This window comes from Cornus florida, unplaced genomic scaffold, assembly GCF_030987335.1.
Source record: "Cornus florida cultivar Cherokee Brave unplaced genomic scaffold, ASM3098733v1 CherokeeBrave_3.0.0_Hap2_Chr04, whole genome shotgun sequence".
Taxonomy (NCBI): domain Eukaryota; kingdom Viridiplantae; phylum Streptophyta; class Magnoliopsida; order Cornales; family Cornaceae; genus Cornus; species Cornus florida.
The window spans coordinates 21,777,621-21,804,579 of NW_026775574.1; the positions used below are offsets into that span (position 1 = coordinate 21,777,621).

The 26,959-nt window shown below is 38.3% G+C and overlaps 2 protein-coding genes across 2 annotated transcripts; one reads left to right on the forward strand and one right to left on the reverse strand.

The window, feature by feature from the left end:
* Positions 1-308: 308 nt before the first annotated feature.
* LOC132302964 (uncharacterized) lies at positions 309-8,615 on the reverse strand. Its single transcript, XM_059799979.1, has 4 exons — positions 8,466-8,615; positions 8,153-8,312; positions 2,834-3,142; positions 309-615 (listed from the first exon to the last, which is right to left on the reverse strand). Exons 1-4 carry the CDS (start codon positions 8,540-8,542, stop codon positions 499-501), a joined length of 663 nt encoding a protein of 220 aa, XP_059655962.1. The 5' UTR covers positions 8,543-8,615; the 3' UTR covers positions 309-498.
* A 5,953-nt stretch (positions 8,616-14,568) lies between these two features.
* On the forward strand, positions 14,569-17,000 carry LOC132304833 (uncharacterized). Its single transcript, XM_059802542.1, has 4 exons — positions 14,569-15,719; positions 15,782-16,067; positions 16,249-16,598; positions 16,847-17,000. Exons 1-4 carry the CDS (start codon positions 14,569-14,571, stop codon positions 16,998-17,000), a joined length of 1,941 nt encoding a protein of 646 aa, XP_059658525.1.
* The last annotated feature ends 9,959 nt before the right edge of the window (positions 17,001-26,959 follow it).

The window sequence follows — 26,959 nt, forward strand, 5'->3', positions numbered from 1 at the left end:
AGTAATATATGTTAATTCCAAAGCGCGGTTTAGGAAAAAGAAAAAACTACAATTACTTGTAAGCACATTATTACCACCTGCCCATAAAGTGGGATTATCTCACTTATTCCCAATATTATTCCATTAAGTCCAAAAAAAAAAAAATCATTAATGTAGCAACTGGATTTTTTTTTTTTTTTTTTTTTTTTACTTTTCGGGAAAAAAAAATGCGATTATATAAAAGCAAAAGGATACTATCAAAGGGTTGGAAAAAGCTTGTATTATTACTTGCAAATCAAAAACCAATAATAATACACGCATGCCCAAAATTAACAGGCTAAATGGCTTTCCCACTAGAATAATACATGTTACACAATTTTTGAAAAAAAAAAAACAAAGAAAAGAAAAGAAAAGGAAGCATTTTGGTTACGTGAGAGAGAATTAGGAACCAAATTTCTTCTTGTGTTTAATAATTGAGCAGAAATTCACTACGCAATGAAATAACAAGAAAATGCTGAGCTAAAACCTAGAACTGGTAGGAAGTCTCATCGCTGCAACTCCTGACATAGCATTGTTTCGTTTTCGTCGAAAGTATACAGCATAACCACTCGTGAGCAGAAAACACAACATTATCCCCTGTCCAAAGTAGTTCAAAGAACGGAAGTTAGTATGCAACCTGGTTTTTGTAGATAAATAAATGCAAACTTTAACTGAACTCATGTAACCATGTTAGCCAACTAATGCTGTCACGATGGCATGTGAGTTGATGCAAATGTAAGCAATTGCTGAACAAGAAGAGCACTTCAGTGCCAAGTGAAAATAGGAAAATTCTGTGTAGAAATTCGTATTGTATCGAGCAATATACTTGTGTTGTTGGCATACTGCAAAGCGAAATTTAAACATACATCGTGCAGTTAATATTGCTGGAACAATTGTAATGCGTTAATGCATCTTAAGTTTTTTGTACCTAACACATAAATGAACAGGAAATAATGAAGAAAATATAAAGAAACAAAACGACCATGAGAACTAAAAAAACGAACTAGAAATTATGATACTAAGATATATAGGACTTTCCTACATAGGAAAAACTCATGACCTGGCCGCTTTGATTATATATAGAATACTATGTATAATAAATACCCACATATACGAGCACACAAATACCGTAGCAGCCAAACACAATACATGGATGTTGCATAAAGAATGATTTGTTTCAAAAATAGACGGAACTGTGGAAGTCTAATTTATTAGTGTGACTGTATAAATCTAAATACTGACTGATCTGGAGCTGAAAACTGATGGACTCTTTACTGGTAAGGAAAGGATACTAAGAATATGCAACTTCCAATTTGATAATTAATAGCAGTGACCAATGATCACGGAGTTGGAATTTTGAGCCGGCATGAATGATATCATCCGAGATAAACCATTGGGCTGAAGATCCACGGAGTTCATAACAGATAGGTAATGTTGTAATTCATTTTTGCATAGGTGGACTGATTAACTATGGTTAGGCCCCGTGGTTAATTCCCATTGAGGTTTTCCACGCAGGTCTGGCATGTCTCTTTTCATTAGTATGAGGTTGGCTTTGGGGTTAACTGATTGATTGATTAGCAATAATCAAATTCAAAGTTATATAACAATTAATCAACTATTAATTGATTTTGATTAATTAATTGGCTGAAGATCCCAAAGTGGGAGTATGCAACGAAGTGTTAATTTCACATTTAATCTTTGCATTATAGGACTGATCAACTATGGAGAGTTCTTGTGGTTAATTACCATTGAGGTTCTCCATGTAGATTTGGTGTGTCTATTTTATAACTTTGAGATTTACTTGATTTCGGGGGACTGGACTCCGCCAAGAGGTTCTTTCTCTAATGTAATTTCGCCCGACCGTTTCACTTCAGCGAATATGAAATCCAACTGGGTTTTCTAACACAACTCTCGCAAAGATATATCCTACACAGTTTCTAATATCCAAGTATCCAGCGGTCAATGTTGAATAACTCCCATCACAGTTTCTAACCCGATGTTACTTTCAAATTTTAGAAAAATGTTGAATAACTCCTATCACATCCACATAGTCATCCATCTAGAATTTGAATGGTATAAAATTCCAGAAGAAAGAGGAGTGATTCACTATCTATGGCCTTTGGTTAATGCCAATACGTTTTTATTGTGGCATGTTACACGCATAGATCCAATAAAACAAAGCAAGCAAAAGGTATAGGCTGCCATGTAAAACAAATAACTCATTTTTCAGACTAAACCATATATCCACAATTGGATTACTTTAGTACAAATGAGAAGACCAAGAACTAAGAACTAATGGGTAACAAATACAATTAAATCAATAGGACAATATATTAGATTAACTATACACTCCCTCTGTCCCCCTTTTTTTTTTTTTTTTTTTGGGATTAAAAACTCCCTTTGTCCCTATTTAATTGGGGATCCAACTTTCAAGGGCACATGCACTTGATGAATTCACCCATTTTGATACTCTCAAATTACCCTTTGAAGTTTAACCCCATATGTATATGTGTGTGTGTGTGAGCATATTATCAAGTTGGAAAGTTTCAAAAGTTAAAAGGATATTTTTGGAAAGATGCAATTATCTCACAGTGACTTTTCCAATGGGACGGTTAAATTGGGACAGCCAAAAATGGAAAGAGGAACAACTAACTTGGGACGGAGGGAGTAATTCATATTCAGTTGATTGTATTTATATCTGGTGTATCATACAATTAAGATGTCAAAACTACAATATAATGTAACATAGTTCTCCTTCGAAGAGCATAAAGACATTAACAGAAATCATAATTAAAAAGTTGCACCATTAACATACCTCAAAACCAAGTACTGATATCTTCTCTTCATTAACGGGTGGTATACAGCTTCTGTAAGTGATGTAGGCCTGTGATACATCCCCTGATGTGGAAGCCTCACCCAGCAAACTCCTGTGTCTTATTGAAGTAGTGAGATCTTCTGCAACATGTAACATTACATGCGGTTTTGCTCTTTCATAAGTGTTTTCAAGAGCTGATCGACTCTTCTTACTTTTTTCACTGTTTGCTTCCTTCAAACCAGCTCCAATTTCTACACATTTAAAAGGGATACGATATCCAGTTTCACTGCAACGATACTTTTCATCATTCTACAAGAAACATGCAACAACATAACATATAAGTAACAGATAAAGGGTATGTAACAAAGAAGAGAAGTAAAACAGAATATTAAAAAACCAAATATGATATTTGTTTTAAGGAAAATGATATAGCGTCACAAAGATGGACGTATCCGACTGCATTTATACGTCTGAGGACGCTGTATAACGATTTTTGTTCTTATTTTAATGACAAAAACCGACCATCCTTTCCCTTTTAGATACGACGCCCAGACTGCACCACTGTTCTACAATAGCTTCAGCCAAATATGATATTATACATAGAAAATATAGCTACATTGTGCGACCATTTTAAACTAGACATATTGCATTTGTGAAGTATGCTCCGAGCAGAATTTTACTTTTATTTCTCGGAAACTTGTCAAATCAGATAGCACTATGTGTTCAAATACAGATACTAGAGGAATGATATCTATAAAGGTTTAGGCTAAAGACGCTAAAGCACATACTGCAAACAATTGAATAAGATAATAGACTTTTTTCAAATTGTTCGACCAGAAAATCTGATCTCCAGTAGAAATCCATAAATGGTGATGATAAAGTTGGGCAATAAATCACCACCAAAACACCAAGCTATGATAAGTTAGGAGCTGAAAAGTTTCAATGTCATCGGAGTAGATAGTGAACTCCAAGCCTGACAATTCTCCTGGTGGTGCCGTGGTGGTATTAGACACGCGGACACATATGGGACACGGCTAAAAGTGTCCTGGAACTTGAATTTTATTCTGGTTGGAAACCGCTGGGACATGGCTGGGATACAACATGGACATGGCAGAGCAATTTCATTCTATTAGCCATCCTCCCCATCTTTCTTGTTCTTGGGAGAGATACATTTGAAACACTTTCAAAACACGATAGAGTAATTTAGTAATTATTTTCTTGGAATAATGTAATTCCAGTGCAACTTTAAAATATAATATCCGTTAATTATATTTTAAAGTTCCAAATTAGTGGATTCATTATAATATGGATAAAAAGAGTAAAAATATTATAAATATAAATAATAATATAATATACAATCATTTTTTGGTGTATTCCTATCGTATCCATGTCCTATTCTTTTTTGAGATTTTTCGTATCATGTTGTACCCGTGTCCGTATATTATAGAACTGAGCAATGAGCAACTTGTCATCTTAATCTCTTCAAAAAATGATAAATATTGCCAATCTTCTTGCTTAATTTCAAATGTCATATTTCAAGCACATAGTTTAAGAAACACAGTGTGTGCAATTTTACAGCTTACATCTTACAACATGCCAAATCATATTCTCTGTATGTGTACAAATAGGAAAATTGATGTACAGTCAGAATTTCGAACAAGGATCTATGTCGAGAATGATGAGGTAGTGGTTCTTTCATAATAATAGACAATGATGCTCTTTTGTTTTTAAATGATAGAAAAAATATTACACGTTATTCTGTATGTGAATTTAAAAAAATTTCAAAAGTTCTTTTTATATAACACTACTCAAGTATATAAATTCATCTAAGACATGGCTAGCTTATCATGCTACCATCTAAGTCATAAAAGATGCTAAATAAATAATGGGACAAGATGAGAAGAAGGAATAAGAATTATATATAATTGGGAACAGGAACAGATAACAACTTCATAGGTATTCACCGTTTGGCAATTCTGTAACAAGATACGATCTTGCTAAAATATCTGCATGCTTATTGAATATCAACTAAAAATCTTAGATGCAAAACAATAAGAGATTGTTGGCTTTTGCTCTCAAATACCACTTTCTAGTTTTGCTTTGATACCACTTTGTTGGAAATAGTGGTCTAGATACACACAACACTCAATAATATTTTGGAAGAGAATGACATGAAGGAATACTTAGAAAATTATTTTATTCCACTAATTCATCTTATTTTTCTACTCATTCAACTTTTCTCCCTACATAAAATAGGTATATTACATGAGTTTATATAGGCTCTAAGACATATGTAACCAATTACATTTCAATGCCCAATTACTCCCACTAATCCCACTAACATAGTATTTAGTAGGCTTAACTCTCATGTCTTCCACTAACACAAATACAAACTCCCACTAACATAGTATTTAGGAGACTTAATTCCCATACATCTTAGTCTTACATAACCTTCTTCATCAAGACCATTTACTACCCCACTAACATGAAATGCACACATGCATCATGTATACCAAATACTTGAAAATACCAATTACAACTAAAATTCTAAAATCAAGTTTATTTTCAACACCCCCCTTTAAACTTGATTTTGTGACTTGAAAAAACTTCTTATTGATCTTGGGGCTTGATCAAAAGTTTGTTGGTTGGTCTTGAGTTCCACATCCTTCAATTGCTATAATTTTCTTAGCTATTTCCATTGATGTGTAGGGCTTGTGAAACTTCTTCAAATGCTTGAATAATGCCTTCTCATAATCAACTTTTATCTTCTTCACATGGGCACACAATCCGTTTTCTCTCTTCTTGAATTCTTAAAATTTCTTGAACTTCTTATGTGCTTCTTCTTTGGAATAAAAAAATAACTCCATATTTACCCAACCTGTGTCAATTACAAAATTCTCCAAACCATTTTTCAAAAAACAATTTGAGAATTTCTTATCATCTTGAGCTTCAATCTCGTACTTCTTTAGAACTTTCTTTAAAAGAAGTTCGTCATTCTCCACAATATGAACATAATTTTCATAATATTTGATTTCTTTTTCCAATTGAGATGAATATGAATAAATCATAATTTTATCAAATAATTCAAATACAACTTCTTTCAAGGTGGAATTTGTAACCATACCTGAAGATGTTAATGCACCAAATTCATCAACTTGTGCATCTTCTTTAACACTTTCTTCTCCTTTGTCTTCTCTTTTAACTTCATTCTCTTCCACTTTTTTAATCCCTTCTTCAACACATTTCTTTACCTCTTCCTCATTCACCATTTCAAGTTGTTCTTCAAACTCTTCTACTTGATTTGTGTTGTACGCCTCTTCATTCTCCACACCTTTGTCCTCAAGACTTCCATAATCAGCCTTCTTAAACTCATCATCCTCAAAGCATTGTACCCAATACTCCATGGGTAGTGATTCATCTCTATGATTAGAAACGATGGTCTCGAGTATCTTCCAAACACAACTTGGAGTTTTGGACTCTCCAAAATACTCCCAAATTTCTTGATGTATTGCCTTTTGCAACACTACCAATGCCTTTTCTTCTTTCTTTTCACGAAGCTTGTTGGACGTGCCATTCTTTGGCTCTAATCCAACAACATCCCACAAATCACATGCTTTGAGGTATGAAGTCATGATGATTCTCATTCTCTTGTAATTAGAGAACATCATCTTCTCACTGAGAAAATACATTTTCCCCTCTTCTTCATCATCAAGGAGAAACATGTTTTCCTTAAAAATGTTGAAGCTTCTAGGATCAACTTCGTCAGGCCTTCAGGATCGTCTAAGTTCTGAACATGAAACCTGGCTCTGATATGGAACCTGGCTCTGATAATGACCTGGCTCTAATATGGAACCTGGCTCTGATAATAACCTGGCTCTGATACCACTTTGTTGGCTTTTGCTCTCAAATATCACTTTCTAGTTTTGCTTTGATACCACTTTGTTGGAAATAGTGGTCTAGATACACACAACACTCAATAATATTTTGGAAGAGAATGACATGGAGGAATACTTAGAAAATTATTTTATTCCACTAATTCATCTTATTTTTCTACTCATTCAACTTTTCTCCCTACATAAAATAGGTATATTACATGAGTTTATATAGGCTCTAAGACATATGTAACCAATTACATTTCAATGCCCAATTATTACCACTAATCCCACTAACATAGTATTTAGTAGGCTTAACTCTTATGTCTTCCACTAACACAAATACAAACTCCCACTAACATAGTATTTAGGAGACTTAATTCCCATACATCTTAGTCTTACATAACCTTCTTCATCAAGACCATTTACTACCTCACTAACATGAAATGCACACATGCATCATGTATACCAAATACTTGAAAATACAAATTACAACTAAAATTCTAAAATCAAGTTTATTTTCAACAGAGATCTCATCAGTAAAAGACGCACCAAAGGGATTTTGATGTTATAATCTACTATACTTATCTAATAGTTGTTCACCGAACAGGAGACCTTAGTTTGCTTTAATAAGTGGAATTCCCACAATGACTGAATCAGTCCACTCACCATTGTGTTTCATATTCGTCATACAAATGATTTTTTGTATTGTTTGGAGGCATCATCACTTGACTTAGATAAAGTAAAATCAAGGTCATTCACTGAGATCCTCAAAATGCAATTAATTTTTTTTAAAAAAAATGTAATGAAACAAGCTGATCAAATACATTCTGACTGCTTTCAACTCCCAATCGAAACCACAATAAATCTACTCAATTTCCATGAGATATCTAAATGTCCCCAGTGTTGACCATTCTATATCATACCACTAAACAGTTTGATCATGGAAAGCAGGCAAAAATCCAGATTATTAATCTAATTCTAAATCTACTTAATAGGTAACATTATCTCTCTCCAGAAAGCATAACATCAAAGATTTCACAATAATCAAACAAAATTCCAGCACAATTCCAATATAGTACTCCATTAAACCTTCAACTAGAGAATATAAAAATTCAATCAACCCGAATCCCTTCAATGCATAAGTATACACAATAACATATCAAAATCACAAATTAACCTCTCAATGAAGTTAAATGATCTAACTAACAAATTTAAAATATAGTACTCCATTGTGCCTTCAACTAAAGAATCTAAAATTCAATCAAATCGAATCATTTCAATGCACAAGTAACACAATAACATATCAAAATCACATACTAATCTCTCAAAGAAGTCAAATTTGACCTAATTGACAACAAAAACTTTCATACATACACACACACACACACACACACACACACACACACATATATATATGCGCATATATTTATAGAGAGAGAAAAACCTTTTCTGAGTATACACAGGCGACGCAGGGACCAGAAGGAGAGCATTCGAAAGTGAAGTTACCTCCTGAAGGGGTTTCCTTGAAACTCATCAGAACTCGACGCTCTCCTACTGCTGCTACTACGCTTTCTTCTCTTCTTCCACCAACACTTTCACTACCTCTGCGTAATTCAAATCGAAAATTGAACTTCAATTATAACAAAACATTATATAACTATACAGATGGATCGATCAACCATTCAATCGTCAATTCATAAACCAAATATATATATATATATAGGTCTATATGTATAAAGAGAGAGAGATTTATTTACATTTGGTGCCCTAATGAGATATGGAAAGATGAGGAGAGAAGGAAGAGGAGAAACAGAAGCGAATTTGAAGAAGCCATGGAGGCTTGGCTTGATCTCGACCTTCTCTCTTCTTTCTCCTATGTTGATTTTGGGGCTGATTGGATTCACAAAGCTTTTTGAAATATTTTATTTATATAAGCCCCTCTATAATTCAACTTATTCCGGATTAAGACCCGCTTACTTAACAACATTCGCACTTTGGATTGATTTTCTCATCATTCTTATTCCAAAATATAATCATAAAAAAAAAAAAAAAAAAACCTGAATTATGGGAAACCTGCAACTAACCCCCTGAACTATCAAAAATGCAAAATACCCCCTGAATTATGCAAAAAAGTTGTAAATCATCCCATCCGGCCAAGGTCCGATGAGAATTGGCCATTAAATTTGGTTAAATTTTTTTAAAAGACCGTACTGCACTTAGAAGCATGAAAGGACAAGAGTGTCCTTAATTTCCAACCTTTGACTTCAATATCCAAACATGGCTTTAACCTTGTGATTATCCAAACATGGCTTTAACCGGGGACCACAGTGACGGCGAGAATGTCGGCGAGCTCATGAGGATGCCCAATAAGGCAGCAAAGAGGGCTTACAGCGAGCTCGAAACGGCGGGGAAGCAAGGATTCAACGGTGAGCACACGTGACTCGGAATGAACCTCACCGACGGTTCTGTGATTAGGTTGCAATACTTGGTGGGATGGAACGGCGGTGCTTGCGGCGGTTCTGAAATCAACAGGTTTAAGCGTAAAGAGAGGGAACGAGCGATCATCAGACGGCCGTAATTGCCCTTCACCTCAGCCACACTTGCTCCGGCGACCATAATTGCTCCGTCTCAGTCACTTTCTTTTTATATTGTAAGGTATATATATATACACAAATACATACAGAAATAAAATCAGGGCTCGCTTCCTCTGCTCTCGCACAACCAAGTGGCGAACCAATTCATTAAGAACGCCCTTAATCTCGCCTGAAATTTCTTCCTGAGGAAAAATAATTAATTGACGAAGATGTGATAATGCTCACCAATCAAACTTTAAAATGAATGGAATCCCAAATGGGGATATATATACTCCTTAGCCGCCTCAAAATTGAGAATCCGAAACGAGTTCTCAAAACCCACTGCGCAGGATAGCACTCCGATAACCTCCAGTAGAACAAGACGAGTTGAAACAGAACAAGTCACCCGTTCCATCGTCATCTTCGTCGTCATCACTGTCATAACCGAGGAGCCAATTTTTGGGGACAAACAACTGTTTCTAATCGTGATGAAGGTTGAAGAGAGAAAGTGAATCGGATTCGCCTGAGTGAGCGAGTTAGGAGGGTATTGAGTTGTGGGTGAGTTGGAAGAAACCGAGTTGAGAAGAAGCAGAAATGAGATTGGTTAAAAGAGTTGGGTTTGGGTCAGAGAGAGTGATGAGGGGAAGAGAGGTGGTGGGTAGTGGTGGTGAGCTGCGAGTAGGGAGGGAGGCGATGAAGGAGTCGGGAGAGAACGTTCACAGCGGCAGTGGTCGATGAGGAGAGAGGGTTAGGTTGGATCGATGGTGTTGGCGACGAAGCTGTGATGGTGCCATACGAGTTAGGGCGTCAATTAGAGAAATTGATATTATCAGCAAACTGCGTTATTTTATAGGGAGGGCAGTTTTGTCTTTTTTCTTTTCCGATGGCCTGAAAGGGCAAATTGTAACAAATTGAAAGTTCAGGGGGGTTTTTTTTTGTAGTTCTGGGGGTTAGTTGCAAAACCCCCATAGTTTAGGGGGTTTTTTTGCTCTAAGTTTGGGTTAAAGACACGTAGTTACAATTCACGTACTTTTTGAACAATGACACCTCCGAAGTTTAGTAAATTAAATAATGACATCCCAAATCAAAATTAAAGCACTTGTTGCCCTTTGACTTTTGAATTCATATAAATTTACTATTTTAACTTTCTCAAAGCATTTTATTGGACACCATTGATCAATCTGAGTAGGGGTTGCAGTTCGTGTTAGTGGGTTATAATTATGTTGTGTTAAACTGTAATACCCCTAATTTTAAAAGGATAGTCTAGTATGGAGGGAAAAATCTCCCTCCAATAATAGCAGTTCACGTCATCATAAATATAACTTTATCTTCAATAAAGTTCAAAGCCCATCTCGTCAGAAGCCCAAGTTGAGTTGGTTCTTAGCCCAAAACTACTATTATCTAACTACCAGCTTTACTAAAGCCCGAATCAAGACGCCAGCAGTCATGTGGACCAAGTTAAATGCGGCCCAAATCCATTTAAAGAAGGAGACGGTCCTGTAAGGAAAAGGAGTCACCAAAAGAAGCAAGTTCTGTGTAAGGAAAATCTAGTAAGGGAAGAATTATAAAGAGGAAAGAATTCTATTTGTAAAGAAATTGATATATGGAAAGAATTAGAGGATAAGTAACGCGAGTCCTACCATAATTCTTCTAACTTTTGTATATAAATAGAGGCCTAAACCTCCAATAAAGGGATTAAGCAATTCCGCGCCTCTCTACACACTGTTCTTGTTTATTTTTATTGTTTATTGAGTGAGTTGTTTAATTTTTATCAATCATTATTGGTTGAGCGAAATTTTGCACTTACACTTTGGTGCCATCTGTGGGAATTATGTGCAAATATATTCCCATTCTTGTTTTTGTTTCACAAGTGAATCCTGAAGTTACCATCCAGAATGTCGAACGGAGGATCTTCAGCAGATCAATCGACGGAGTTGATGCAAAAGATGCGTGAAGAGTTTCTACACCAGTTTGACATACTTCGTCAGGCAAACGAAGCAAGCGTGGCTCAAATCGCCTTGCTTCAACAGCAGAATAACACTCTGCAAATGACGCAGGCTCAGTTGGCACCACCGCCACCAGTGGGTGACACAGCAGCACCCCCTAGTCAGAATATTCCTCCGATTACTGGACTTCCGCCTGATGGGGTTCCACTTAATGGGACACGACCCAATGAGGCTCAACCGAATGAGGTTCAGCAACAACGGAAGGCAAGATCCGAGGCTGCGGTCTCAGACAACGTCCCTCTTCGCACGCAGGATGAGTGTAATACCCCTAATATTTAGAAGGATATAGTTAGAATTTAAATTAAATTTTTCTTTGAATTTTGTTTTCATTTTTATTTAATTATTTGGATTTTGTGTTTTGTGTGAGTATTTGGCTATATGTTTACTTAGCATTGTTTTTGTGTTAAATTAATTGCTTATTTGTTTTAATTTAATTGGATGATTAATTGGTATTTTAAAGTAATTGATTATTTGTTTTAATTAATTGATTGATTAATTGGTTTTAACTGACGTGTGTTGTATATAGCTTATATGGCTTATAAATTAAGCTTAGGGTTTATGTGGTATAGCCGTCATATAATGAGTCATGGAAATTAGGATTAGGGTTTTAATGGAGCCTATATATATATAAGTTGTAGGTCTGGCAAGGGTTTTAAAAAAAAAAACAAACTATGTTCCCGTAATTAGAGAAAAAGAGAAACAGAGAGGCTGAGGGGTAAAACATGAAAGGAAAACTGGGGAAAGGCTTTCAGCAATGTAACTGAAGGTCGTATCAAGGAGGAAGGAATGGTTTACTGTGAGATTGAACTGGAGCAGTGATTAGAGGAATGAACAGTCTTGAAGAAGCTCTGAAACTTAGAGACGACGATGAAGATTTCAAACCAAAATCTTAAGGCAAGTTTCAGTCTATTCCTCTCCTGTAAACTTGTGTTCTGTGCATCTTATATAGACTCCAGGAACGTAATTAAACTTTTAAAAACGGACTTTATGTATGCTAAATGTTTTCTGTAATCTGTTCTGCGTTTTTTTAAAGTTTAAACTTATTGTTGCATAAACTGTTCTGTTGTGAGTTTACTTTCTGTCGATTGATTTACACTGGAGTATGAGGGGTTCTAGGACTGTAAGAAACTTAAATAGAGTTCTAAAGATGCTACAAAGGTTTGGGGATAGGATGGGAAGCTTTGCCGGAAGCACAGAAGGCAACCGAATGAAGCAGAGATGAGTTTGGAGCAGAGTAGAAGGCTCAAAGTGAGAGAGAGAGGGCTCCAAATTGTGGGAGCTGTCTCCCCCTTCTTAGAGCCGGCTCCAAGGGGTTAGGGAGCCGGCTCTAGGTAGAATAAAGCCTGCTCTTTTATTTTAGAGCAGGCTCCCTTGGTTAAGACACGTTTGGATGCATTTTGGAGCTGTTTGGGCACTGTTTGGGCTAAGTTTGAAATTCTAAATGGTTTTAAGGACTGGAATGAGAATTCTAAAAGTATTTTCAAGGGTTTTTAATTCCTCTAATTGTATATTTTGGTTCATAGGGCAAATGGAATAAACAGTGTAAAAATAAGCGAATTTGTACGCTGCTAACGGATAGGAAGGACTAGTGCGCAAAGTTTTGTTTTAAAAATTTAACGGACTATTGCATGTAATCTAAATATGATATTATGCTATATTAGAACTCATCATGAATAATTTATCCTAATATGCTAAGGGTTTTCACAGTGTGAGAGTTTTAAGTAATGACGCACATTGTTGGCGATTGTAAAGTATCTATTTGTGTAAATTTAATTTAACAACTTAGATGACTGGAGGATGGTTCTAAAATCTATGTTAGATACAGAATAGGGTCATGTATTTATTAGACCTTATTTGTGCATAGGTTGGATTTTAATTAAGGAACTAATAAATTAGGTTCCATTAATTAAATGGAGATTGTTATTTTAATGGTTAAACTGTTCTTTATGTTTCAGCAACTATTGGTTAGTACTGTGGATTTTTCTGAGTTATAGTTTGGCATTCTCAGCTTTATAATTGACTCTTACTATTGTTAATATTGTCAACTGCTGGACTGTACTATGGGTTAGTTGAAATTTAATTAAATGAATTAAATTGTCAATGACATCAATGGATACTGGATCTTAACTTGATGAATTATTAAACTTTGTCTCGTTAATTACATGGATGGATTCTGGATTGCAAGTTGATGAACTGTTTAAACTCTGTATATCAACTATTTGGATTACGTGGGTATGATTTGATGAACTGTTGAAAATGTTGCATCATTCAAGGATCATTTGCATTATATGTACCGGTATGGGACGGTGACATATCAGGGATGGATTAGATCAAAAAGCTAAGTCCTACCCCTTCATACATAAGGAATGGATTAACTAAAACAGTTAAATCCTACATGGATGCATGTCCTGTCAACTAAAACAGTTGAACGACATAATGGATATTTGTTCTATCTTTCTGCACTAGGAAGGAATTTATATATATATATTTATGGTACCGTGATACGAGCTTGAGTCTCCTGATCATGGTTAGGGTACCGTGATATCGCAAAGGTTGAGTAGCTGGATATAGCTAATGTTCCCTGGTAGGTTTAGGTACTTGGCCGCTGGAAAGCGTGTTTTATATGTCACCTTTTACCCAGGCTGAACTATGTTATAGGCTAGTGAGCATCCTATAGTGTGTATTTATATATCTATGGACTATTGTAGATATTGCCGAGTTATCTAGGATGTATCTGCGTATCGGGTTTATGTACGGATTGTAGTAGATTGGAACTTGCATGTGGGCTTGACCCACTCCTATTTTTCATGTATTCGCTAGTTCCAGCTTAGAGTTTGATCGTGTTGATGCAGATACAGACACTCATTCTACCGGTTACATAGGATTTCCTTCCTATTATGGTTTTGGATTTTAATTCTGTAAATTTATCTAAAGATTTGTATTTAGGGGTCCACCAGATGGATTCCCGAGTTGTACGGATTTAAATTATATTAAATTATTATTTAAAGTTTGAGGATTATCATATTAGTATTCTTTATGTTTATTATTATTTAAATCTTATTTTAGTTTTATTCCTGCTTGTTTACATATTGATTGTTTGGTATTCCTCGAATCTGTGCTCGGACTTGATCACCCGTGGCTCTAGAAACGAGGGATATCACAATGAGCAAGTCGAATCCAGCCATAAGCTTACGGTGTGGTCCAATGGAATCCCAGATGGTGCAGGTGTTTAGGATGCCTTTGACGAGAAGAGACTCCTGAAGATTCTGACACCTGCCGAGATGGCTAAAAAACACAAAAATTCTTTGGTCAAAACTCCTTTCACTGACGATGTGTATCTGGTTAAGAGGCCCAAGAAATTCACCATGCCTTCTTTCACCCAGTTTGATGGAACAGGGGATCCTTCTAGGCACCTAGATCATTACGCTCAAAAGATGGCTTTGGATGATCGTAATGACCTTTGGATGTACAGAGTTTTTCCTACCAGCTTGATAGGAGCAGCACTAGAGTGGTTCAGGAATAGACCGCATAAGTCCATCCCAGATTATGTAACTCTATGCACCATGTTCCTGGCACAGTATTGCGGAAATAAGAAGCAAAAGAAGAGCATTGCCAGCTTCTTCACCGTAAGACAGAAAAGGGGAGAGACATTGCAGGATTTCTTGTCAAGATTCAGCATGGAGGCATTAGAAATAGCGGATTGTCATCCCGCAACTGCTATAGAGACATTTAAACTCGCGATGATTCAGGGGACGAAGTTCCACACTTCCTTAGTCAAGTATTTTCCTCCCGACATGCAGACTTTAAATGCCAGGGCCCAGATCTACATTCGGCTTGAGAAAAATATAGCCCACCGAGCGCAGCACGCCACCCTCGTGACAGTGGAAAACAAGCCTCGAGAAAGAATTCCAACTCCAAAGATTCAAAAAAGCCAACGTTCCTCAATGCCGGTCACCCAGGCACCTGAAAAAAGGCAAAGGGTAGAGGAAGGATTTACACCTCTCCGAACTACCTTGGCTCGGTTCTTCCAAGATAATAAGACGAAGTTCACAACTCTGCAGCCAATAAAGCAACCCCTGGAGCAAAGGGACAAAAGTAAGCATTGCGCTTATCATCGAGATTATGGGCATTCAACCAACGATTGCAGATCCCTCAGGCGACAGGTGGAGAATATGATCGCCAAAGGTGAGTTAACGGATTACCTCATGACAAAGGAGTATGCAAAGCCCCGCGAGGTCTATCCCCGCAAGGTAGAAGGTACACAAGTAAAAGTCATCCATGCAATACATGGCAGGTCTGAAGATGATCAAGAGTCCAAGGAGGTGTACAGATCCAGACTGAGGGCGACCCACAAGCTCAGGAAGATACCTCGGTTAATGTTATCAATTCGGGTAGTATCAGTATTGGATTTGGAGATGGCGACCTATCCAGAGTGCAACTCCCCCACGAGGATCCATTGGTCATCAGTCTTTTAGTGGCCAATTGTTTGATCAGGAGGGTTTTGGTAGATCCAGGAAGTAGCGCTAACATAATCACAAAGACGGTCTTTGATCAGTTAGAGATTCCGTCATCATCTATTCGACCTACCTCCAGCCCGTTGATGGGATTCGACGGCACAAGAGTAGATCCCCTTGGAGTAATAGACTTGTCCGTAATCGCGGCGAAGAGGACTCTGAAGGAGAACTTTGTTTTAACAGAGATCCATTCTTCTTACAATCTCATCATGGGAAGAGGCTGGATATATGAGAGGAGTTCTGTCCACCCTTCACCAGGTGATGCGGTGCTTATCTCCGGACGGGAAAGAAGTAATTAATCTATGGGGCGATCAAGTTGCAGCGAAGGAATGCTATATGTTGAAACAAGTTGAGGCGAAGAGGGTGTCGACTCAATAGCAACCAGGTGTGGTTTCCAAAACTGGACCCAAATAGCAATTACAGAGCCCTCTGCCCAAGTATCTTAAGGTAAAGGAGGAAGAGGAAATTGCGAAGCCCACCGAGGAGACCCTCGAAGCCGTGGAAGTTATCCTCGGTGACCCTCAGAAGGTTACTTATCTAGGCTCTTCTTCCACGTCCGAAGAAAAGGAGGCATTAATTGATATTATCCGGAGCAATGCAGATGCCTTTGCGTGGGATCACTCGGACATGGTAGGGATCGATCCCTTAGTTTCCTGCCATAGTCTGAAGGTGGATCTGGAGTTCAAACCGGTTAAGCAGAAACACCGAAGGTTTGCCCCTGAACGCAATCACATTATAGCTGAAGAAGTGAGCAAATTGTTGCAAGTAGGTTTCATTCGAGAAGTGCAATATCCACAGTAGCTGTCGAACGTGGTAGTCGTACAAAAGAAGAATAGAAAATGGAGGGTTTGTGTAAACTATACCAACCTCAACAAAGCTTGCCCTAAAGATAGCTACCCTTTGCCCAAGATAGACCAGATGGTTGATGCTACCACTGGCTACGAGAGGCTGACATTCCATACTCGGGCTACAATCAAATTCCTATGAACCCCGAAGATGAAGAAAAAACGGCTTTTATTACAGAAAAGGGGACTTATTGTTACAGGGTCATGCCCTTCGGACTGAAGAATGCTGGAGGTACTTATCAACGCCTTGTTAAGAAGATATTCGATAATCTGCTGGGAAAGACAGTTGAAGCATATATAGATGACATGGTGGTTAAAAGTGTGAAGAAAGAAGATCATCCGAAGTATCTATAGGAAGTCTTCAATACCTTGAAGAAGTACAACATGAAACTGAATCCATCCAAGTGCTCCTTCGCGGTATCATCAGGTCAATTCCTCGGCCACATAGTGAATAAAAGAGGGATAGAGGTAAGTCCGGCTCAAGCTAAGGCCCTCATCCAGAATCAGGAACCAAAAAATCGCAGGGAGGTGCAGGTTCTTACTAGTCAGATCGCAGCCCTCAGCCGATTTATATCTCGATTGTCAGATAAGTGCAAACCATTCTTCGATGCTATACGATCTAAGAATAAAGATATATGGGGACCTCAATAGCAGGAGGCCCTTAGTCGGTTGAAAGGTTACATGGCCGAACCACCAATTCTATCCGCTCCAAAACCCGGGGAGGTTCTTATTATGTATTTGGCAATTTCTAATATAGTGACAAGTGCAGCATTGATTAAAAAGGAAGGAAAGAGGCAATATCCAGTCTTCTACCCAAGTAAGACCATAACAGATGCGGAGACGCGATATAGTAAAGCAGAAAAGTCATCTTAGCCTTGATCTATGCCAAGAGGAAGCTTCGGCATTATTTTAAATCTCATAGCATTGTGGTACTCACCAACTATCTTATACGGGGTATACTCTCTAAGCCCGATTTATCTGGGAGAATTACCAAGTGGGCTATCGAGCTTAGTTCCTTCGACATAACTTATGAGCCAAGGGTGTCGCACAAAGGACAAGCCGTAGCAGACTTTCTTCTCGAGTATGAAGATACTCCCGAAGAGCCGGCACACCCTGAACCACAGTGGGAACTTTGAGTCGATGGCTCCTCGAATCAAGCAAGTGTAGGGGTAGGCGTTGTAATGTCAACACCCGAAGGCACCAAGCTGCAGCAATCTATCTGTTTGAAGTTCCCGGTTACGAACAATGAGGCCGAGTACGAGGCATTACTTGCTGGTCTTCGATTGGCTAGCAGCCTCCAAGTACGTTGCTTAAAGGTTTTTAGTGACTCACAGCTTGTTATAAATCAAGTGACAGGTCAGTACCATCCCAAAGAGGAAAGAATGAAAGCATATAAAGAAGCTGTAGAGAACGTTGCACGGGGATTCGATCAGATCGAATTCTATCAGGTACCTCGTGTTGAGAATGCCGAAGCAGATCAATTGGCCACATCAGCGTCATCCTCAAATGAAGATTTGACTCGGATTGTGCTGATTGACGTTCTGGACGAGCCCAGCATTAATCCTCCGCAGGAAGTAATGGTAATTCCAGTTATTCCTCGAGAGCCATGCTGGATTGATCCATTGGAAGCCTACCTCAAGCATGGATTTCTTCCAGACCAGAAGTCCGAAGCACGAAAGCTCCGTCTCACCGCAGCTAAATATGTCATCATTAACAATCTGTTATACCGAAAGTCATTTTCAGGTCCTTACCTGAAATGTTTAAGCCCTACTGAGGCTCTTGTGGTGTTGCAACAAATCCATGACGGAGATTGTGGCAACCATTCTGGGGGTAGATCCCTCGCACATAAAGTCATGACTCAAGGTTACTTCTGGCCATACTTGGTCCGGAATGCAGAAGAATATACTCGGAGGTGTGACAAATGTCAATGTCACGGTCCCATGAAGCATCAACCTGCCGAAGATTTGCACGCAATGGCAAATCCATGGCCATTCGCACAATAGGGGATTGATATGGTGGGCCCGTTACCCAAGACTGTGGAACAAAAGGAGTACGTGCTACTAGCTACAGATTATTTCACTAAATGGGTGGAAGCCGAGGCCTACTCAAGTGTAACCCATGAGCAGGTAAAAAGTTTCCTTTGGAACAACATCATTTGCCGGTTTGGGGTCCCAAAAGTCATTATGATGGAAAATGGTAAGAACCTCGACAATAGAAGTACAAGAAAATTCTTTGCTAAGCATGGAATTATACAAAAGTTAGCTGCAGTTAGTCATCCACAAGGGAATGGACAGGCTAAAATAACTAATCGGACCATTTTCAGTTGTTTAAAGAAGAAATTGGAGAAACTTAAAACGAAATGGTACGAGAATCTCCCTCAGGTGCTTTGGGCGTACCGAACCACACCACGGCGGCCTACGGGGGAGAGTCCCTTTGCCATGGCTTATGGCTCCGAAGCAGTGATTCAAACCGAAGCGGCGATTCCAACCCTTCGGACATCCTTGTTGCTTGAAGGAAATAATAGTCAGTAGCTCGAACATAGTCTCGACCTCCTCGATGAAAAAGGGATGCTGCAGCAATTAGACCTGCTTTATATCAGCAGCAGCTGCGCAACAGTTATAACAAACGTGTCAGATTCCAGAGTTTTGCGGTAGGCAATTGGGTTCTGAAGCAAGAGACAGCTCATGTAAAGAAACTGGAACCTAATTGGACCGGACCCTACAGGATTACCGAAGTAGTAGGGAAGGGAGCATATCGTTTGGCCGAAGCTAACGAACGTCCCATTGCGCGTCCTTGGAATGCAATACACCTTAAACGGTATTTCCATTAGTTAAGTTTGTCAATTTTATTAAGAATTCTTTACAAATAAGGTTGCGTAAGCCCACAGTTAGCCATGCTTTACTTTATTTTACTTCTATTTGTTTCTTTCCATAAAAATGGGGGCCATACCATCATTCTATGATTATTCGATTTTGCGTCGCAGTATGCATTAACAATTTTTATGCAAAAGAAATTTTTATGCAAAGAAAAAAAATTTCAAATTTCAAATTTTATGCCTATGATAATGCAATTTTATGCTTTTATGCAAAGCAATGTTGGAAGCAAGTTATTAAAAACCATGCATTTTGACCTATGGTTAAAGCTCTTTGTCTCACATCGGATAAAAATAGAAAGGAAATGTGGTTAATATATGCGTAGTCCATGACATATAGTCGCCAAGAAGGGAGTATCAATGGAGGAAAGTCTCCAAAGTAAACAAATAGGAAACTTCGCAGCCATTGTTACTCGCTTTCTTGGCCTCCTATCATTTTTGAGTCCTCGGCAAGTTGTTTTTTTTTTTTTTTAAAAAAAAAAAAAAATGATGAAGAGAAGAATATATGTATGAAAACTTCCTTCCGGCTCAACACCGGGGAGTAATTCATTCGCCTCGGACCCTAAGTGTCCGGCTCGGCAAAAATCTCGCCTCAGACCCTAAGCGTCCGGATCGGCAAAACCTCCTTGCGGCTCAGCACCGGGGAGTAATTCATTCGCCTCGGACCCTGAGTGTCCGGCTCGGCAAAAATCTCGCCTAGGACCCTAAGTGTCCGGCTCGGCAAAAATCTCGCCTCGGACCCTAAGCGTCAGGATCGGCAAAACCTCCTTACGGCTCAGCACCGGGGAGTAATTCATTCGCCTCGGACCTTAAGTGTCCGGCTCGGCAAAAATCTCGCCTCGGACCCTAAGTGTTTGGCTCGGCAAAAATCTCGCCTCGAACCCTAAGCGTCTGGATCGGTAAAACCTCCTTGCGGCTCAGCACCGGGGAGTAATTCATTTGCCTCGGACCCTAAGTGTCCGGCTCGGCAAAAATCTTGCCTCGGACCCTAAACGTCCGGCTCGGCAAAAATCTCACCTCGGACCCTAAGTGTCCGGCTCGACAAAAACCTCGCCTTGGACACTGAATGTTCGGCTCGGCAAAAATCTCACCTCGGACCCTAAGTGTCCGGCTTAGCAAAAACCTCGCCTTGGACACTGAATGTTCGGCTTGGAAAACCTCTTATTTATTTTGCTTCGGACTAAAACAAATAAGGAACCTTCAAGCAGAGTACCTTCCTTATATATAAAAAATAAAAAAAATAATAAAAAAATCTCTCAACAGAGTGTAATATCAGAAGCATACAAGCATACACAATCGAAGCAGAATAAAAGAAAAGGATATATCATTCATTCTCAAAATTGTTCCATTACATACATATATATATATATATATATATATATATATATATATATATATGTTTGTTTGATCTTACTTCCTCTTCGGATCAAACGGGGCAGATTCAAAAGCATCTACTACAGCTGGACTTGCAGATGGAGGAATTGAAGGACCAGGAGTTGCAGGAGTTAATGAGCTCGGAGGATCTTTCGGGTGAGCCTTCACCATTTCAGCAAAAAACACCTCAGCCTTCTGAGCCTTCGGACCCTTTGTATAAGGGAAGGACACCCTTATGTTCACATCAAAGGCATCAGGATCCATCGATTTGGGGCCTGAGCCTTGATTGAAGCCGGACGGGTAAGCTTTTGCACTTGACAAGGGCACCAGACTGGAGTAACGACCTTGGATTTGCCTCCCGGCAACGATACAGGTGCTAAGGGCGTCATTTAAGCGTTGGACTTCAGCCTCCAGCGACTCAACTTTGGCATCAGAAGCAGCCAGACGCTTCTTGTAAACATCCCGAGCCTCGTATGCAATTTGTGCATTGGCAATGGCATGGGACGCCTTCTTCTCAGAATTACTAAGGTCTTTCTCCAGCTTCTTAAGGGAAAGAGACTGAGCCTCAGCAGTAGCACAGAGCGCCATAGTATGAAACAAGCCCTGCATCATGAGATAATAACAATGTAAGAAATTTTGTAAGGCAATTATGACAATAGAAATGAAGGAATGAGCAAACCTCTATGGCTCGAACAGGGGCAGATGGGAATAGCTGTTCCAACCCCATTCTGCCGATAATTTCTTTATCCTTGGGGAGCCACATTCCCCGAGCAACGGCCAGTGCTGCAGATGGGTCAGTGATCATAGAATCACCAACATGGAAGATGGACTTGTCAGCCCTCGAGAAGGAAGGAGTCCAAGGTGCCCCAGCCTCGGCAAGGACGTAAGCGCTGACCTCATCCTCAAGATTAATCTCCTTAGTTTTCTTCCCTTTGCTTTTTGGGTTGGAAGCACCCTTGGATTTCGCGGTTGAAAAGGGGTTCAGCCTTGCCCTTTTGTTCAAAATGACTTCGTCAATCTCCTTTTCCTGCTCATTTGTACGCAATATAGTCAACGGAGCATTCTCTGCAGCTTTCCTCTTCAAGGCTTCAGCCTTTTGTTTTTCTTCCTTAGTCATGGGGAAGCTATCAAATAATGGAAGTGAGAGGTCCATGAGATCAGCGGCTACAGCTCTGGAAGCAACTGCTTTAAGACTCGCAGAAGTGAGTAAGCTCTCGACCGAGGGAGGGTCACTCCAGACTTGCCTTTCCAGGTAGGAAAGCCTCTTCTTGGTAGCTGAAGAAGGAAATGTTGCTAAAAAAACACCAAGAAACCCGTAAATATATCGAAAGAATAAGACTCGACATGGGAAACAGCCAGAGCACTCTTCATGAAGAAAGGGGGGATGTTCTATACCTAACTTCCCGAACTGGCGAGGGATTGGGAGTTTGCTCAATTGGGGCACGGCCCATCCCCCTTTAACAATTATCATCCTCTCTTTCCACTTCTTCTCAGAAGTAGAGAGGTCTGTACATATTCTTTGGTGCAAGGGGGAAGTGAAAAATAAACGACAAGGTTCGGTTCCATGCTTAGAAATAGAATAAGTAATCAGCAAGTCAGCCAGAGTCAGATCAAGACTCTTCTGCCACCGGTGAATGAGGAGTGCTGAGATTACTTGAAAAAAGTTAGGGTTTACTTGCAGGGGTGCAATCCCCAATTTGTTGAAGATTAAGTGATAGAAAGGATGAACGGGGAACCTAAGAACGTTGAGGTGCCCAACAGAGAGGAGCAACTCGTCTTCTCCGACGCCCTCGCCAGCGCAAAAATCAGCGCCTTTGGGGTACTCTGCAATTTCTACCCCCTCGGGAATCTCGAATTCTTCCATTACGGATTCAATGGAGAATGGGGTGCGACGAATAGATAAAATTGCATTTCTTTCTTCCTTAGTGAGGATATTGTCCAACCTAGAGGTGGATGTTTCAGCCTGGATCGGGGAAGCACCTGGCTGATTAGCCGAGTCACTTACAGGTTTAGGAAAGTTCGAAACCCTAGGTGGGGGAACCCTAATGAGATTAGGGGAAGATGAGGGAGTGGACTCAGAATCTACGATCTCTATATGTTCAGGAGTAGTCGAAGTACTCATAATGCAAGATCGAAGAGAAAAAGATGAAAAACTAACCTGATAAGACGACAGAGTGAAGAATGCAAGAAACATAGTGAGAGCAAAAGTAACCCTTATGGAATCTCTTAAGGCAAAATGGCAATGGGCAATCTTCAAACCATCTTTTTGTAAAATAGACAACCGTGCAACTTCAATTCCCTTTTTAATAGGAGCCGCAATCCAATTAAAGAGGGAATTGGAGGCAAAGTGTGGAGGGAAAAATCTCCCTCCAATAAGAGCAATCCACGTCATCATAAATATAACTTTATCTTCAATAAAGTTCAAAGCCCATCTCGTCAGAAGTCCAAGTTGAGTTGGTCATTAGCCCAAAACTATTGTTATCTAACTACCAGCTTTACTAAAGCCTGAATCAAGACGCCAGCAGTCATGTGGACCAAGTTAAATGCGGCCCAAATCCATTTAAAGAAGGAGCCGGTCCTGCAAGGAAAATGAGTCACCAAAAGAAGCAAGTTCTGTATAAGGAAAATCTAGTAAGGGAAGAATTATAAAGAGGAAAAAATTCTATTTGTAAAGAAATTGATATATGGAAAGAATTAGAGGACAAGCAATGCGAGTCCTACCATAATTCTTCTAACTTTTGTATATAAATAGAGGCCTAAACCTCCAATAAAGGAATCAAGCAATTCCGCGCCTCTCTACACACTGTTCTTATTTATTTTTATTGTTTATTGAGTGAGTTGTTTAATTTTTCTCAATCATTATTGGTTGAGCGAAATTTTGCACTTATATCTAGGTATTTTAATTAATGTTTTTATTGCATTTTTATTGAATTATTTGCTTAATTGGTTAATTATGTATTTATTTAAATTAATTGTTTAATTGTAATTGTGTATTTATTTAAATTCATTGTTTAATTGTTTGTTTAATTTAATTATTTGGTTAATTGTTGATTTAATTGACTTATTTTATTTATTAGCTTATATGATTTATTTGTTTTAATTCTGTGTATACTTAGGTGGACTTAATTGGTTTATAATTTATATGTGTAGTATAGTTTAGGTTTAGGGTTTTTCTTTTATGAAGTTATGTTAGCCGACTTATAATTAGGTTGGAATTAGGATTAGGTTTTATAGAAGCCTATATATATATAAGTTATGTGTCTGCCAAGGGTTTTAGAACCCTATTCACGTACTGTGAGGGATTTGGGAGGAAAAGAGAGAGCAACTTAAGAGAAACATAGAGAGGCTCAAGGAGGAAAGAAAGGGTGTTGCTCATGGGTTGAACCAAAAGGCAACAGAGGAGGAGAACAGTGAATAGAGGAGGAGAACAGTCTTGGGATTTGTCGGAACTCAGAGACGGTGGTTTAAGGTTTCAAAACTGAAACCGAAGGCAAGTTTTATTCTAACTCCTTCCCTTAAACCTGTGTTCTTGCATGCTAAATAGTCTCCAGGAATTAATTCCAACTTTAAAACGGATGTTTGATGCATATAATACCAGACTGTAAACTATTTTATGTTTAATTAACTGAAATTGTTTTTCTTGCATAAACTGTTTCGATTATGTTTTAAATTTTTGTCAAGCAATTTGTATTGGAATTTGAGGAGTTTCTAGGACTTTTGGGACTTAAATTGGAATCAAAAAACTTTTTAAAAAATTGGGACAGAGGACTTGAACTTCACCGGAAGCGAAGAAGAAGAACAGAGGAAGAGTAGCACGACTCTCAAGGAGAGAGCCGGCTCCCTAATGGAGGGAGCCGTCTCCCTAGGTGAGAGAGCCGGCTCTCCATGAGGGAGAGCCAGCTTTAGGTGTGTGAGAGCCTGCTCCCATGAAGGGGGAGCAGGCTCCCTTGCTGGAACATCCCCAGGGGTGTATTTTTTAGTGTTTTCAGACTTTATGGGCTAAAGGGTAATTCTGAAACTTGTTTGAGGGTTTTTAAATGATGCTTTTAACCTATTAAAGACCCAGGAATGTTGGTTTATACTATGGTAATAGACTTCATGAAATTTAAATACTAATTTGCATGTTGTCACGGAATATGGAAGTTTTATTACTAGTGATTGTTTTAGCAAATTAAACGGACTAGTAGGAATGTATTTTTGGAATTTGAGTGTTATGTGCTCAATTTATACTTCTGAGTATCATTATAGTGTGCTCTGGATTCATAATTGAGAATTAAATAGACATCATGAAATTTATATATTAAATTGCATGTTGTTAAAGATTGCGGAAGATTTAATTACTAGTTTTGTTTTAGCAAATTAAATGGACTAATATGAAAGTATTTTTGGGATTTTGGTATAATGTGCTTAGTTTATATTTCTGATTATCATTATAACATGTTATGGATTTTAATTGATGAACGATTATAATTTCTGTTATGTCGATTTTATGGATATGGATAGTTTAAATTGGTTATCATTACTCTAACAATTTAAACGGAGATTATATGATTATAATCATATACTGAATGCATAATATGATCTTGCATATATCTGACTTTTATTATGTTTGTCTCTGGATGTATTTGATGTTCAAATGAGTGTGCATTATTTATGGATCATATGCATTTTATGCACCGGTATGGGACGGTGGCATATTAGGGATGAATTAGATTAAAACGCTAATTCATACCTATTCATACATACGGAATGGATTAACTAAAACAGTTAAATCTTACATGGATTCATGTCTTGTCAACTAAAACAATTGAACGACATATTGGATGTTTGTTTTATTTTCTGTATTAGGAAGGATTTATATATATAATTATGCTACCGTGATATGAGCTCGAGTCTCAGGATCATGGTTAGGGTGCGTATATCGCCTAGGATGGATAACTGGACCTAGTTGTTATTCCCTGGTAGGTCTAGGTATACATGACCACGTTACGTGCGATTTGCATGTTACCTTCTACTCAGACTGAGATAGAACTGTGGGCTAGTAAACGTCATATAGTGTGTATCTATATCTATATGGACTACTTAGTTATTGTTGAGCTATTTAGGATGTATCTGCGTATTCTGTATGGATTATAGTGTGATAGAACTTCCATGTGGGCCTGACCCATTCCTATATTTTTTCCAGGTGTTCGTCAGTTCCAGGCTTAGAGCTTGATCTTGCTGAGCAGATACAGTCACTGAATTCCTCTGACTACGTAGGACTGTTTTCCATGTTTAGCTTTGGATTTTGTTTCAGTTGTTTCCTTTTCAGTTTTGAGATTTTAATAGGGGTCCACAAGATGGATTCCCGAATTGTTTAATTAATGGAGGTTTTTGATTATTGGATTTTAATTACATAATTTTGAGGATTTTTAATTTAGAATTCTTTCAGCTTTATTATTTTATTATTTTTATTTTTTGTATTCCTGCTTGTTTACATATTAATTGTCTGATATCCCTCGGATCTGTGCTTGGACTTGATCACCTGTGGCTCTAGAATCGAGGGGTATCACACAAACTAAGGGTATTCTAGTAAATAGCTTAACTCAAACATGATCCGTTTAATAATCGTGTCAGGAACCCTCAACACTAACTCGACCTATTTATTAAACGGGTTACACGTGTAACTCGTTTAATGACCTATATACTAAAATAAAAAAAATTATATTATTTAAATTATTAATAATACTCAATCAAACAATAAATACTAGAAAAATATAAGATTCAATCCAACCAAATTACTGAATAATCTTTAGTTTACAAAATAATAAATTATAAGACACAAGTTTAGATAGTTATTTTGGAACTTAAATAAAAATTTGTTTATGACACGTATGATTAAACGGGTTATCCAAGTTAAACCCCTCAACCTAAACACGATACGATTAACTAAACGGATTAATCATGTCGACTCATTTATAACCCGAACCCATTTAAGGTCAACCCACACATATTTAACTCGTGTCGTGTTCGAGTTGTGTTAGCCAGTCGTGTCATACTTTGCTACCCCTAGATCTGAGAGAGAAAG